The sequence below is a fragment of the Lygodium microphyllum genome, chromosome 14 (assembly GCF_053477565.2).
Source record: "Lygodium microphyllum isolate KBCC chromosome 14, Lygodium_microphyllum_v1.1.10, whole genome shotgun sequence".
Classification (NCBI taxonomy): Eukaryota; Viridiplantae; Streptophyta; class Polypodiopsida; order Schizaeales; family Lygodiaceae; genus Lygodium; species Lygodium microphyllum.
In genome coordinates, this window is record NC_141148.1 from 93017928 (window position 1) to 93034822 (window position 16895).

Below are 16895 nucleotides of genomic sequence, written 5' to 3' on the forward strand. Positions count from 1 at the left end.
GACAAGGTTTTACATGTTGGAAGTAAAACATCTCGATAGTTTTGATTTGCTGAATATTCTACCATTAATTTTTTGTGAAATCAGTTAGTCAATTGACATTAAACCTTATTGTTTTATGAATAGAGATGTTTCTAATACTAGGTTGACAAAAATCCTTCATGTAATTGACAACAATTATATAAGGCATGGAATCATGTAGCCATGTCTTGTGACAATAATGAAGGTTCAATTCTCTCAAAAAAACAACATTATAGCATGCTTTACTATTACCATCTAAATTCTTAATGCCCTTTTTAAGTATATTTTACTTATGAAATTGGCAATCCCTTAATATTCTTCACCCCTTCTTTAACAAGTGTGATATGGGGTGGCTTCTAACTATCAAAAGCTTATACAAAAAAATGGGGTTTCAAATATGGGAAATGCATGTAGCTTCTTATAAGGGGGCTTGTAACATGCTAGCTAGCTTGGCCATTTTGATTTCATTACTTTTGCATATGGATAGTCAATTTGAGCCAAAATGAGTTTTTAAAAATTGCCTCCTTCAATTTCATTATTTGCACATGTGGGAAAGTCAATTTGAGTTGTAATGAGCTCAATGGATGATGCGGGATGTTAAAGTCAATTTGAGTTGTAATGAGCTCAATGGATGATGTGGTACGTTAAAGTGTTTCAATAGGATTGTGTGATAATGTTGCCGTGCAAGGGTGGTCCATCCCCTTACTCAAGGTAGCGGATGTTTGTGGTTGCATCTTTGAAGGTGTGCATGCTATGTTGGCTTGTGGGAGTTGATGCTAGCCCTTGGTGAGTTGAAACATGTGACTCGAACCTCAAATGATGCAAGGTGATGCAAGGCAACTCGCTAAGTTTGAACATATCACCAAGTGGAGAAACAGAAACTAACCAAGATTTGCCTAGCAGTGACAAGTGAAAAGAGCCCATCTTGGAAACCACACTTTGCTATGAGCCATGCACATTGTAGTCTTTTTGGAACAACGGATTTGATGTAGCTAGAAATCCAATCTTGCATTGGACATTTCTTTTGTTAAAATATGCAGTGGAAATGTGACAAGTAGGTATAGAAGGGGGAAGGGGATGTGTAGTAGCTAGACAGGGGATGTGTAGTAGCTCGGAGAGACTACACATCCCCGCTCCGAGGGAATAAAGAAGGTCATCGTAACTCCATGATGAAACTCGCCGTGGGAAATCCCTCTTAAAAGTGAAGGTAGACCCAGTAGGCCTTTTGAGGCAGAAAAAGGATGTTCGACAAATATGCTGTGACTCGTGAGCTCTTCAAAAATATCCGCTTGTGAAAACTTGTCATGTTGTACGAATTTCTGTATTCTTGGTTGGGAGGGTTGGTTCTTCTGTCAGAAGATACGCCACGTGTCCCCAATGGCGGGTCTTTATTTTATTGCGAAATTATTCTATTTTTTTGGAGTCATTTTCCGCTTTTTAAAACGTAAGCCTCATTTTGTATTTTCTTAATAATACGTCGGACTTTGATGCGTGGCGGGCCTATTTAGGAGCTCAAGCTTGCAGACGCCTCTCTTCCTCTCTCTCTCTCTCTCTGTCTGTCTCTGTGTGTGTGTCTCTCTCTCTCTCTCGCTGCGTCTCTCTGTCTCGTGTTGGATCTCCATCTCATCCTCGTGCCAGGTAATTACACATTCGTTCATCGTTTTCGCCATGTTTCATATCTTCTTTGGCATTTTTCTTGCTGCATCTCTGCGATGGTGAGGGTTTTGGTCCAAAAATATATATAAATGACTTGCTAGATTATCAGTACATGGACTTGTATATCTGATTTCTTTTGAGATTGGCATGATTGTGGTTATTTGGACTTTGATTATGTATCATATGCATGCGTTTGTGTATATCTAATAGCTTTTAACACGTATGATCCTGGTTTGTGATCATACATATTTATATCTTGTATTATGCATATGTTTGTGTAGCGGATTGCTATGGACATCAGGAAAGGATTGAATACATGATTCTGGTTTATTTGGACATCAGGAAATGATTGTATACATGATTCTGGTTATTTGAATTGTGGTTAAGGATTCTGCAAAGATTGGGGTTTTGTGATTCGTTCCATAGGGCAGAGTAACTTGGCCTCAAATTGGGGTTGTACCGCGAGATTCTCTGTGCTGCAACTGCTTTGCGAGCGTTGGGTTTAATATTCCGCCACTGTCATGTTAACCTGCTTGAGGTCCTATCATCCTGTCCATTATAGGCTTAAGTAAATGTTTTATGACACAGGTCTCCCAAGAGCCTTTTAATTCAATCAGGTCTAGACGGGCATCACATATAGCAAATTCAAGTAGTTAAAATGCAACACATGAAAGCCCAACTTCTTAAGATGTAAAGTTTCCCATGGTAAATATGCTTTAATGAGCAAAGCCTGGACGGTCCATCAATTCCCATTAGCTATGGATTTCAATGATTCGGAAGGGTGTATCTGTTAAGATAATCTCAATATATTTGGTTCCACAGAAGTATCAAGTCTGCACATGGAAATGATTCTTGTTCCAGGTGATTTTGAATTCTGTTCAAGGTAAGCCTGTCACTAATGTCTGGAACTCCAGAGCATGCATGAAATTTAGGTTGTAGGTAGATCTAGTGAGAGAGTAAACGTTTAAGCTTGCACATCCTGCAAATTTTCGTCATACAGTGTCTGCAGTAGTGGTTTTCTTCAACCAACTTGCAGTACTGTTTCTTCATACATAGTACACTACCAGAAAGCTCATTGGATATTCATGTATTAAAGGTGATTTCATTTTGTACCGGAGCTCAGCTTGGCAAATGTTGTGTTTAAATGACAGATTTTAGCTTACTAAATTGTTGCTGATGCTCCATCATGATGTCTTGCAGTCATTATATTACACTATAATTGAATGGCTGAAGAAGTTCGCAGACGTTTTCAAAGACCTTCATTTGAGCAGCAGCTGTTAGAGACATCAGAACAGTCACTTGTGCATGAGACAGTAGAAGAGTTATCTCTTTCAAATAAAGATGATGAGATTCCTTGCAGTCCTTCCAAAAAGTTGTGGCGAAAAGTAAAAGAGAAGTACCATCTGGTGGAGTTTCATGCTCTACCAGATTACTTGCGGGACAATGAGTATATACTAACTCATTACAGAGCAGATTGGCCTCTCAAGCAGACACTTCTAAGCATGTTCACTATCCATAATGAGACACTGAACATTTGGACGTAAGTTTATGAAGCATTTGCCTTCTGTTTGGTGCGGAACAGCTGTTCTTCAAAAACATGACAATTTCTTTGTTGTCTTCTTGACAGGCATTTGATTGGCTTCATGATCTTTCTTGGCTTGACAATTTACACAGTGTTGAAGCTGCCCGTTGTTGTGAATATGCATAGCTTGCCAAGCTTACCATCTCTTTTTAACATTGGTGATTTGCAAAAGATTCCCAAAGATCTCTTGGCAGCTTTATCTTCATCACTGCCCCACTTGCATATGCCAGAACTGCTGTCTAACCGCTTTCCAGACGGGTTGCAGTTGCACATACCAGAATTACTTTCAAACTGCTTGCCTGATGCCTTGCATTCAAGTAATCGGACGCATCCATGTGTCCTGGTATGCATTCAAAATTCTCTCGACTCTTCTGCTCTCTTCAGTTTTCTGTTACTGAGTATTTTGTAGATCAAGCGAGATATTTAGACACATGTGCACATAACTAATGATTTCATCTAAATGTACAACCGCACCTTCGATGGTCTCTTAACATAAACTATATGTTACTCTGGTGGAGCTGATGGTCTCAAGTTTGTGTCTAAACTTTGGCACAGCAGCTGTAGTTCTGTTAAATTGTGAAGTAACCTGATTTCCTCTATTCTACATTGCTCACATTCCTTTTAACTTCTCAGATGGGGCAAGCTGTGCCCTATTTTTTTTGATTTTTAAGTATCCAAATCATTGCTGTGTCATTGATGGATATTTTTTTTGGATGGTCCAGGTAAGCATGAAGGATGATATGGCCAACTTGTTTGCACCTTTTCTGAAGAAGCCCACCACTCGATGGCCTTTTTTTATTTTTCTGGGGGGTGCCATGTTTTGCCTCCTAGCCAGCAGCACTTGCCATCTATTATCATGCCATTCTAAGCGTGTTGCATATATCATGCTACGAGTAGACTATGCCGGGATTGCTTCACTAATTGCAGCATCCTTCTACCCTCCTGTGTATTACTCTTTCATGTGCAGTCCATTGCTTAGAAATATGTATCTGACAATCATCACAGTAGTTGGAGTTGGAACAATTCTTGTATCTCTACTCCCTGTTTTCCAAAGCCCAGAATATCGGAATGTCCGAGCTGCGCTATTTTTTGGTATGGGTATCTCAGGAATTGCTCCAGTGGCTCATAAACTTATTCTGCATTACAATGAGCCGGTGGCTCTGTACACAACTGCCTATGAGATTGCCATGGGATTGTTTTATGGACTAGGTGCACTAGTTTATGCAACAAGGATTCCTGAAAGATGGAAGCCAGGTAAATTCGATATTGCTGGCCATAGTCACCAGCTCTTTCATATATTGGTTGTGGCAGGTGCCTACACACATTACCATGCTGGTTTGTTGTACTTGAAATGGCGGGATGTCGAGGGATGCTAGTCTTTTTTATAGTCCACCAGATCTACCTTTAGTTGGACAAAAGTCCAATTATTCTCTGCAGGCCCCTTTCCGGACAGCCAAGAATTTTGGCACGATCCCGATTTTGTCCTGTCATGAGAGGACTCTGTTTATTCACCGTTTTCAAACTGTAGCAACCTTGCACAGTTGAAAATGTGATTCTGCTTTATATTATGCACATACTGTCAACATCCATGAAGGCACTGGGTTTGCTGTGTACATTTACAATACTTCAACAAATAATACTGAAAATGTTTATGAGGACATGTTTGGGTACTGTCTCATTTTATGGTGTTGCCTGCTGTTTCCTTGTCTGTTAAATGGTAATTTTTTAGCCTGTTGACCTGAAACATCATCCCATTTGTTAAAAAGGGAAATTTGCTGAAATGTAGAATGTAAGCTTTGTAAAGAAAGCTGGTCTCTTCTTTAGGAAATCCAACTTTTTGGTGCTGAAATGCAGACTGTAAGCTTTGTACCGAAACCTGGTCTTTTCTTTCTGTTTTGGAGGGATTGAACTTCAACATTGAAAAATGTAACAGATGCCATATATTGCAGTAGCAAAATCTTGCTCTGAAATGGTGCTCACTGCGACAATGACTCCATGAATGTTCTGATTTTCTCGGTGCAGCATATATGGTGCTCCCAGATCACACTGTACGATCAAAACACTGCATAGGCAGTAAATCTAAGGAGACTTTATGTGCATACATATAATTGAAGTCCAGCACCACCAAATAAGGAAAAATACAAAACCTGCAGTAGGGCAACCACACGCGCCCTTGTTTTACATATGCATTGCCCCTTGGGTCATTCATATCAAAGAGTACTGAATGAATTTCGTTATCCAAACTAATATGTCATTTCGGAGCTACCATTTGGGTTTGAAGACAATTACCATGTAGTATTCTAGGTTTTTGACTTTAGATGTCTAGTCTCTTTAGGGGTTTGTTTCAGGTGGGAAAGGCAAGTCATTGTGTTTTATTGGGCCGCTTCATCGTTTTCTTTTGGATATTTGAATCAATTTTAAAATGATTTTCCTATTTCACTTCTCTTTGTTATCTTCCCCTCCATCCTCATCCTCATCCTCATTCCATTCTCCTTCCACTTCCACTTCCACTTCCACTTCCACTTCCATTTCCTCTTCATATTCCCACTTCTATTTTTGCTCTTAAACATGGACCTATAAATCCAACCTTCCTATCATCCCCCTCTCATGAAGTACACTATCTTCTTGGCCAACCCCTTTCATGGTGTTACATTTTCTTGATGTACATTTCTTTTTCTTCTTAGGTTTTCTTTTTCCAAAGTGTATTTTAGGCTACCTCTTTATGGTGGTGCCATCTATGTTGCTCTTGCTCACCATGGTTCATCAAGCATCACCAAATGTTCAAGTGGGTGAGAAACGAAAGGAAAAAGCTATGGTAGAGAGAATTCCCTCCTCCACATGACTTGTTGTATGAGGAAGGTGTAAATAGATAGAAAGCAATAGAAGTGGTAGAAGATGAAAACCATAATGCTTATACTACCCAAGAAAATCCTCTTTAAGGCATTTGCGATTCCTCTTAGTCTCTCAACCCAACTTAGAATGTCTCTCTCTCTCTCTCTCTCTCTCTCTCTCTCTCTCTCTCTCTCTCTCTCATGGTAGATAGCATAAATACACACTTGTTTTCCCAAAAAGCCAAATGCAAAGGTTGAAAAGCTAAGGCACAACTAGGTTAGCCGACATAAGAATGATTTTTCTATTAAGTTCTAGGCTTTTATATATTAGGGTTTCTCACACATGGACACCTCAAATCCTATTTTTGTTTCATTTTTGGCATTCAACCATTTACTCTAGGTGAAGGTTTCAACACATATCCATTGATTTTTATCATTTTTGGGACCTTGAGTTCTAAAATGATCCCCATAATTAATTTACAATTTGCAAAATGGTAGTGACTCAAGTTTTATGATAACTTTCTTCACATACTATAGGGCCTTAAAGTAAATATTGCATAATAATTCAAGAAATGTTGAGACCTAAATTGATTAAAATATTCTGGATGTGAGTTTTAGGTAGCCGACTCAATTTTTTGCTTTTCACACCTCTAGTGGCTAATTATTATTTTTAGTAACTCAGCTTTTTCATTGCTCTTGGTTTTTTCTTTGATTGCTAGCTCGTGTTGACTTTCTTTGATCTCATGGACTAGCTTTAACCTTATTTCTACCTTCAACTTGCTATTTTTAGTCTATGCCCATCAAGGTTTAAATTGCCTTACTTGATTTGTAGGATGCCAATCCCTTCACACTCCATGTGTAGGAAACATAGAAGGCAAGGGACTCAAGCAAAAACACTCAATGGATTAATGGTTATTGTTTAAGGTCATGTAGTTCATGTTGTTGAAGGATGTGAGTGCACATGTTCACATAAGCTAACAAGTAGAAGGTAACTTCTCTGGTTTCTTCTTCTTCTTGAAGGTCAATTTAGCAAAGGTAATCTTTATGGTTGAGGGATAGCAAATGTTGGTGATGCTAAGGAAAAGAGATGTAAAGAAGAATGTAAGGAGACTAAAGATTGGGTAAATCAACATGTGAGTTTGATCCAAATCCTAGTTGAAGTACATGTCTCTACTTGTAGTCAACAACTAGTTAAGATGGTAGTTAAGACACATGAAATTTATCGTTGTGCAATCCCATTTCCAAAAATGCATTGCTATTAATACATTGGTTCCTTGTCACTAAGATAGTTGATTGGAGTTGTAATGAAAGAAGGTGTAAGTAATTCAAGGGGTTAGGTCTAATACTAGGAAAGCAAGAACGTCCTAGGTATGTATTCTTGTAGGATTGAAAAACAAGGGCTAGAGGGTTAGAGATCCAGTTGGTTGATTGAGATTGCTAGACATTAACATGAGAATGCCTTAGTGCAATGTAATGAATGTAAGTATATATCTATTTTTTCTCTTTTTGTTTAATTTTTACTTTTTTTGTGGTTCTCTATAACATCATTACATTGGACTTTAGCCTTGCTTACATGGGGTTTGAAGTACAAAAGTTGATGGGGATTAACCATTTATCTCTCAACTAGAATAGATGCAATTGAGTGCATACAAGAGAAAGAGGAGTGAGAGGAAAATGATTTAGATTGGACGGCTGATGATGATTTTGTTGTCAAAGATGAATCAAACTTACTAAAGATGATTGTAGTGAAGATCTCTAAGCTAATTGAAGAAGCATAGATTGAATCTTCTTGAGGAAGTTCAATTTCGGAGGAGATGGTTGTCGCGGTACTCTTTGTTTGCAGAAATTGATCGATTACATTTAGTTGATGTTTTTGGATGGTATCTTCGTTGACGATTTTTATTGAAGAAATTTCTTGATTATATATAGTTGATGTTTTTGGTGTCAAGATTGTGGGAGAGAAGGAAGGAGTCTCACTTGTAGCTTTCTTGCTTGCACAATGGGGGAATATACACAAAGGTGGAGGCTGAAAACAGTTTTCCTCTTCGAGCTCAATCCCAATTCCTGTACACCAAGCATGTCTCTGAACTTGCGCAGCTTCTCTGTGTCCAATGCCTTTGTGAATATGTCAGCTACTTGATCCTCTGTGCTGACATAAACTAGATCAATAAGACCTAGTAAAACCCTCTCTCGCACATAGTGATAATGCACCTCAATGTGCGTTGTTCTAGCATGATAGACTGGGTTATTTGCCAAGTGTATACTACTCATGTTGTCACAATAAATGACAACTGGCCCATCTGTAGACTGATGCATATCATAAAGTAGCTTATGCAACCAAGCTATCTCACATGCAGCCATTGCTGCACCCCTGTAATCAGCCTCTATGCTCGACAAGGCAACTGTAGGCTGTTTCTTGCTACTCCAAGTGACTGCAGCACTCCCAAAGGAGAACACATATCCACTGGTAGATCGTCTATCAGAAATGCTACCAGCCCAATCAGCATTAGTGTATCCATGCAACTGTATCTGAACCCCAGTTTCATAAAATAGTCCATACTGCAATGTGGACTTCACATACCTGAGTATGCGTCTAGCCGCATCCAAATGCGGTTTCCTTGGAGCCTGCATAAACTGACTTACCAATCCAACAGCATAGCTCAAATCTGGCCTGGTAATAGTTATATAAATCAAGCTTCCTACTATGCGTCTGTACATAGTAGGGTCTTCCAGAAGCTCACCTGCATTTGCACTCAGCTTCACATTCTGCTCCAAAGGAACTGAAATAGGCTTACAGCCTGTCATCCCATATTTGGACAGCATGTCCAATTCATACTGCCTCTGCAAGAGCTGTATCCCACTTTGTGATCTAATCACCCCACTTGGTGATCTAATCACCTCAATGCCCAAGAAATAACGCAGCTCTCCCAAATCCTTCATCTCAAACTTCTGCTTCAATAGCATTTTTACATGAAGGATATCTTCATCACTGTCACCTGTCATAATCAAATCATCAACATAAATGACAAGTAGCATAATACCTTTCTCTGTTTTTCTCACATAAAGTGAGAAATCTGCCTTGGAAATCTGAAAGCCAATAGTGAAAAGATACTGTCCTATCTTGTCAGACCATGCTCTAGGTGCTTGCTTCAAGCCATACAAGGCTTTCTTCAACCTGCAAACAAACTCAGGATGAACAGCATGCACATAACCTGGTGGATGCTCCATATAGACCTCTTCTTGCAATTCACCATGCAAGAAGGCATTGTTTTCATCCATCTGATGTAAAGACCATCCCTTTGATGCAGCCATAGCAATGATTGCTCTTACGGTTGCCATCCTTGTAACCGGACTAAATGTTTCTTCATAATCAATGCCATATGTTTGTGCATACCCCTTGACTACTAATCTTGCCTTGTATCTGTTCACAGAACCATCTGCATTGTGCTTCACCTTATAAACCCACTTATAGCCAATTGCATTCTTACATTTAGGCAAAGGTACCGATTTCCATGTAGCATTTGCTTCCAAGGCATCCATTTCTTCATCCATGGCTTTCTCCCATTTTTCTTTTCCCATGGCTTACTCAAAAGAAGTGGGTTCTGGTTCCTGTATCACTTTGACCATATATGCATAGTGAATGGCTGTAAATCCATCATATTTCAGCCTATCCAGAGGATACCTAGCTCTCATAGACCTGCGCAAAATAGGTTCACTCCCAGGTGCTCTCAAAACATCCCTGGTCTTCCTTACTCCAGGTGTAACAATAGAAGGAATACCCAACTCATCATCAATGCTCTGTTCTGAGCCATTGGATTCACCATCCACATAAGAGTGACCTGCATTCACATCAAACATGGGCTGATCAACCTTCTCTTTTCCTTTTCGTGATACCTGCATACCACTATCTGCATTGCTTTGAGAAGATTCTCCTGACCTTAATCTGCCTGTCCATGGCGAAGAATGTGAACCACTGCTAGAGGACGCTCCAGGTCCACTAATATTTTGTGACTGCTGCTGTGAATTCTGTGCAGGATTACCATTTTGTGCATCTACATCATCAATCACATTTACTGGTTTATACCAGCTACTCATCTCATCAAAAACAACATCTCTACTCACTGTAAACTTACGAGTAGAAGGGTTATAGCATCTATACCCTTTTTGCTGCAGAGAGTAACCAATAAAGATGCACTTCTCCGCTTTTGGATCCAACTTGGATCTCAACTCATCTGGCACATGTACAGAGGCAATGCAACAAAAAATTTTCAAATGAGAAATATCTGGTTTCCTACCAGTATACCTCTCCTCTGGGGTCATCCCATGTATTGTTGCAGTGGGAGTCCTGTTCATTATGTAGACTGCTGTAGCAACTGCCTCAGCCCAATAAAAATCTAGCAGGTCTTTTTCATTGAGCATGGCACAAGATACCTCTCCAATATGCCTGTTTTTTCTTTCTGCAATTCCATTTTGTTGTGGGGTATGACTACATGAATATTGCTGCTTTATGCCATGCTCCTGCAAGAACCTTGCAAACTCATTTGAGAGGTACTCTCCCCCTCCATCTGACCTTAGGCATTTTATTTGTAGGCCTGTTTCTTTTTCAACCATAGCTTTAAAAGTTTTGAAATGCCCAAAAACTTCACTTTTCTTTTTCATAAAATACACCCAAACTTTTCTGCTATAGTCATCAATAAAAGTGACAAAATAATGATAGCCTCCAAGAGATGCAGCTTTAGTAGTCCACACATCAGAGTGGATTAATTCCAATGGCTTCTTACTCTCTTGAACATGTCTAGGAAATGGTTTCCTTGCCTGTTTTCCAAATTGACAGGCTTCACATACTTTATGCATTTCTGCAACCTTGAATTTAGGCAATCCTGCAATAATATTTTGGGCCTGCATTGATTTAAGTCGCTGTACATTAACATGACCAATGCGTTTATGCCAGATATCAATATTTGCAACTACACTAGTTCCATGTGCAAACATTGCTGCACTCAATTCAGACATGTCTGCATCCAATGTAAACATTCTGCCTTTCTTCTTTCCTTTTGCTATCAAGCGACCTTTATTTTTCATATCCTCAACAAAGCATCCATGAGGATTAAATCTGACCTGCAAGCCCTGCTCAACCATTTGACCAACAGAAACCAGGTTCTTGGTGAGATTCGGGACATGAAATATATGCGACATGTATTTCTTTTTCCCATCCTGCATAGGCAAATGAATTTTTCCAATCTGCACAATAGGATGTGCAGTATCATCACCAGTCTCCACAAATCCTGGTTTTTCCATTTTCCTTGCATCCTCCATCCATTCTGCATGACCTATCATGTGGTTTGATGCACTTGAGTCAACATACCATACATCGTTGCTTTCTTTTGCACTTGTCACAGAATTATTCATGTGCTGCACCATAAACAAATGCTCATTTCTGTCATCACCCTGTCTACTAGAAGATGCATAATTCCCTTGTTGCAGTTTTCCATTCATGATGTCATTCTGCTTTTTATAGTAGTCTTTAGCCATATGACCCATTTTACCAGAGTAGTAGCATTCAACATTATTGTTTGCATTTTGGCCTCTTTGCCATCCATCTCAACCTCTTTGGCTCCCCCTACCTCTAGAGTTACCACGTCCTCCTCCATAGGACTGGTTTTCTTGAGTTTGCTGCATATTCTGATTTCTACCACGGCCTCCAGATCGGCCTCCTCTACCTCTGCCTCTACCTCTTCCAGCATTTGAGTAGAAGATAGCTTCTTTTGAAGTTCCTCCTGAAGAAGATGCACCACCATTTCTCTGATCCTCAGAAATTAGAAGAGCAATCAACTCCTCAAAATCAGGAAATCTTTCACGAACTGAAATGGATGTCCGAAACTGTGCATAATCCTTTCCTAGACCATTCAAGGTCATAGAAACTAAATCATCATCTTCCACTGGTGACCCAATGGAAGCAAGTGCATCTGCAATCTTCTTCACCTTCATGTGGTAGTCATTGATGCTCATACTTTCTCTTTGCACATTATGCAACTCTTGCTTGAGTTGCATTTTCCTGGCTTGTGTATTTGTGCTATACATTTTTGACAAAGTATCCCATGCCTCCTTTGGTGTGCTTGCATCCTGAATATGCACAATCATAGAGTCTGAAATACTGATAGACAGCCAGTACATAACTTTCCTGGCTCTCTCATGCCATGCTTTGAATGCCTGCATTTGCTGTTCATTGGCAACATTAGGAAGAACTGGTTCTTCTTCATTTTCTGCAACAAATTTCCAATATCCTTTTCCCATAAGGAAATTCGTCATTCTAAACTTCCATGCTTGGAAGTTGTTCTTGTCAAGCTTTTCAGTTACAATCTGTGAAAGAGAATCAGACGCCATTACAGAATATTGCAAAAAATTGTGTCACTGCAGAGAACACAGCTTCAGCCTCACAAGGGCAAATTTGCAAAACTAACGAAAGTGGTATTTAACCACATAGTCACTTCCTAGTGACGATTTTGCATCAACAGGCAACAAGGATGATTCTGTTAATCCCAATGTCTCTGGGCACAGGCATACCTGCAGAGATCTGCTCCCAAAACAGAAAATGAAAGCAACACTGCTCCTCTTACCAGACCACTGCGAGCTTGGCTTGCTTTCTTGAGCTCCTTACCATGAACAAGGCTCTGATACCATGTCAAGATTGTGGGAGAGAAGGAAGGAGTCTCACTTGTAGCTTTCTTGCTTGCACAATAGGGGAATACACACAAAGGTGGAGGCTGAAAACAGTTTTCCTCTTCTTAGTTGTGTAAACAAAAAAGAAGTCACATACAAAGAAATAGAAGAACCCTATATATGGGTCTCAAACCAAACTCAACTAACTAAGGTGGCATACTAACTGAGCCACGAACTAGAGTAGATAAGGATAGCTGTCATGTAGCTATTATTCATGGGCGGTGTACCAACCGCATCTGCAACTGACACGTCGGTGACATAAATGCACAACGGTCACCCTGGCATATCACGAGTGGAGCTTGATATCTCAACATTTGGATGGCTTGTTCCTTAAATAACATGATGTCGGGTTGTCACAATGGTGACTTGCCCCCTCCCAACTGTGAACAAGGCTTGAAGAGATTGAGTGGCCTAATTTGAAGTTTTCCTTTGGGTATCTTCTTGTCTCTTGCAAACTTGTTACCTATTGTTGGTATCTACAATTACCAAATCAAATCGTTAAGCATAGCACGTAGTTATGAATCAACTAGTGAGACTAAATATTTGGATTTCCTCTTTGTTATGTTGATTGCATTCTTGGTGTTTGAGTAAATTTTTTGAATTTCATAAAATATAGATAAGGAAAGGGGGGTTGTTTATTTATGGATAACATGGGGTAGACTGGAAAGGATTTAGTAGTAGAAGTGGGGGTTGTATTGAAGAGAAGGATAATAATCCAAATTGTGTGGTCATATAATTATGTTGGTAATGTAAGTGAACATAATGAAAGATGCCTCTTTCTCCTACCTTCTAGAAATATGAATCTCTTCTTCATTTAACACTTTGTCCAAGAAAAGATGGTGCTTCATACCTATGTCAAGGTCAAAGTCAATTTCACATGTCACAACCATCAATCACTCTTGGGAATATTATGGCGATATACGTGGGGTCATATGTGGTTGTTTTGTTGGTCCTATGCTATTCAATATTGGCCATTATTTGGTTGCCTTTTTTTCTCTACTAAAGTCCTAAGGGAATAACGTTTATGTCAGAGTGAAATATCACTTTGTGCTTTTCACTCTAACTCTTGAATTTCTTCTTCCATAAGCTCCATGACACTAGGTTCATAAGAGGTGATGAGGCAAGTATGCTTTATTGTAGACTTTAGATGTTTTGTCTTATCTCCTTAGCAATGGATATTTGTTTACTAGAAATGTGTTCATGTTTTTCCTATGCAATAGTGAGTGCTTTTGTAGGTTGGGTCTTTTCATCATCTAAGGATCATATGGTTAATCAATTCATTATTTCATGTATCTATAGCTTGCATATGGAAATTCCAATAACTTTATGGAAATGTGGTAAATTAAAGAATGAAAATTTACAAGGATTTTTAATGGTCAAAGTCTAACCATAGCCATGGTCCACTTTTCAAAGATAGCCATCCCCATAGCTTATTTAACGTTGAACCCAACATATAAAGATGGATCCGTTTAAACTATTTCCTTAAGCTATTATCATAAGGATGCTTGTCCTTAAAAAAATTGTGCATGTTTATAGAAATATGATATGTATGAGAGTTCTAGCTTATGGGTAGGCAAAGGTAGAGCATAACATTTGATCCCACCCTAGCTTGGGAGAAGTAGATGTTGTACGTCATTCACAATATCTTCTATTTACATTCTTGTTGTTGATGAGGATATGTGCGACCTCATTTTCCACTTTTCTAGTTGTATCATTTTGAAGAGGCTCACATTAATTCTTGAGGGTTCTTTTCTACTTTTCCTTCTTCTTCATACCTCTCTTCACTATCCTTGCTTAGTAACTTCTACCTGCAACAATAAAATCCACTTCACTATTTGAAGGGAGAAAGTTGTTTTGCGCTATAAGAGGGCCTCATTTATTTGAGATTAGATGAACTAGAAGATATAGGTCCATATCCACAACTAAACTTCAGTCGGTGATCCACTAGATTCTTCAAAGAGTTCCTTCCAAGTGAGACTATAGGGGTGAAAATCTCTAATGATATATTGGAGAAAGTTCATGATGGCTTCATTGTACTTAATAGTTTAGAGAAAGGTTAGATATCAATTCCTATTTGTTACATCTTAAAAACATGTCATTTCCTATTCCAGGTTTTTGTGCCTTCCCTCCAAGCAATTCTTAAAGTATTTTTTTGGTGGGGATTCTAGTCATTTAATGGGAAGCCTCCACTTATCCCTCATAGTAGAGAATAATGATATAATAAACCTCTTTCAAATGTATTTCGTGTATAATGAAACACATACAACTTATATTTTCTTTGATTGAGATGAGGGGTTCAAGAATAAACACCCTATTTTATTTTTCAACTAATAGTTTATACATTAAGGATCTACATAACCAAATGGTGCATTACCTATTTTCTTTTCCTTTGAGGCTATCATTCCTAATTAATGAGTAAAATTTCCAAGAATGAGGACAAGTATGAAAATTGGACTTTACAATGACTTGGATCCTACAATGTGCATATGAGCATTCTGACCCAATTGGATGCCTACATGCAGGTATACTTGTAGACACTTATCATATCAATGACTTGGAGAAAAAGGTAGTTCTTTGAACCAAAATAATAATTATATAGAGAAAAAAACTAAAATTTTGATCCAGAATTTGAAACAAAATCCAAATATAATAAATATATGCTATTTAGTAATGAAGCATATTTTTAATAATATTATTAGTTTTTGGGTTGTGTCTTAAATTTTGGCTGAAAGAAATACCTTTTTCTCTAGGTAATTGATATCATATTATAGAGTGTGCACACAGAATTGCTCCAAATCAGCCTGTCTTCTTACATAGGTTCTCTCTCCTTATATTAGCGTTTCAGTGGATACAACAAGATCTAGGTGGTTACAACTTTCCAAGAAGGGACTCAGCCTAAGTGGATGTTACATGTGTCGTTGCTGATGACTAGGAGGGAACTCTACACTACAAGCATTCAAATTGGACAAGAATCGCTTGTTCTAATGGAGTGACGCACCGGAAGGGGAATGAAAGAGGGTCTAGAGTCTGGTCTAAATAGTGCTGGAAACTGGCGTAAAATATGTCTAACATCATGTGTGCGTGTGGTGGCATCAACCATGTGAGTTTGGCTACATACAAAATTTGTAAAATGATCTGAATGTAAAAAAGGAATATGAAGCTGATTAGGAAGAACCAAATTGTTGTGCTCAAGGTTCAAATGTGCTTTGGTTTTTTGGAACCAATCACATCCTAAAGTAAAAGAAAATAATTGTTGGGGCAAGACATAAAAATCATGAAAAAAGGTTGTGTGACCCATTACAAATGTCACTTGTGTGATGGTGCTAGAGTGGTATAATTGTTTATTGTCACCGAAAAGGACTGAAATGGTTTGGGCTTCTCTTATGGGCAAACCTAACTGTGTCACTGTGGTGTGACTGATGGAAGAAATAGTGCTGCTTGAATCTAAAAGTGCCTCGTGAAATGTGCCTTCTACGTATATAAGGGTAGAGCACACCTTGTGATCGGAAGACATTGTTGCTTGGATGTGTGGATGATTCCCTTCCATCAACCATCCACTTAAATGTTTTCTAGAATCGTAGCCAATGTTGTTTCTTCATCCACCTGAATTTTGGCATTTTGTAGTTACTTTTTTTGCTTGTAACCTTTGACAATGACGTCTCACATGGCCATACATATTGCAATAGAAGCACTTTGGTCTGCCCTGGGCATCTCTATCTGGGAGCCGGTGACCATCTGCAAATTGTGTGTTCTGCACATCTACTTCCATGGGGGCTGGGATTCCATTTGTGAGTGGTGTGGTTGTGTAGAGAGGAAAACTGGCTGTGGTGACTATCCATTAAACTGAGTGCTGTCTTGAATTCGTTGAGCTATCTGAATAGCTTCATGGTTGTTGTTGGACCTTGATCCCTGACACGCCTTGAAATATCATGTTGCATTCGAGGCCACAAAAAGTAAATTTTCATGTCTTTTGACATCATGGGGTCAGCCCTCAGTAACACAGCTAGTTCATCTTGATAGCAAATTGTGCGACAAGCCCATGCATCTTTTGTGTTAAAGCATTAAGTTGTTGTAGCACTGATTGTGTG

General features: G+C 38.9%; 1 protein-coding gene across 2 annotated transcripts; it reads left to right on the forward strand.

The window, feature by feature from the left end:
* Positions 1-1497: 1497 nt before the first annotated feature.
* LOC148025861 (heptahelical transmembrane protein 4-like) lies at positions 1498-4916 on the forward strand. Of its 2 annotated transcripts, none has more exons than XM_087693120.1 (4): positions 1498-1656; positions 2875-3214; positions 3302-3599; positions 3979-4916. In XM_087693120.1, exons 2-4 carry the CDS (start codon positions 2898-2900, stop codon positions 4630-4632), a joined length of 1269 nt encoding a protein of 422 aa, XP_087549246.1. In that variant the 5' UTR covers positions 1498-1656; positions 2875-2897; the 3' UTR covers positions 4633-4916. The 2 variants fall into 2 exon arrangements, with proteins under 2 accessions (XP_087549246.1, XP_087549247.1); XM_087693121.1 differs by lacking the exon at positions 1498-1656 and adding an exon at positions 1750-2770.
* The last annotated feature ends 11979 nt before the right edge of the window (positions 4917-16895 follow it).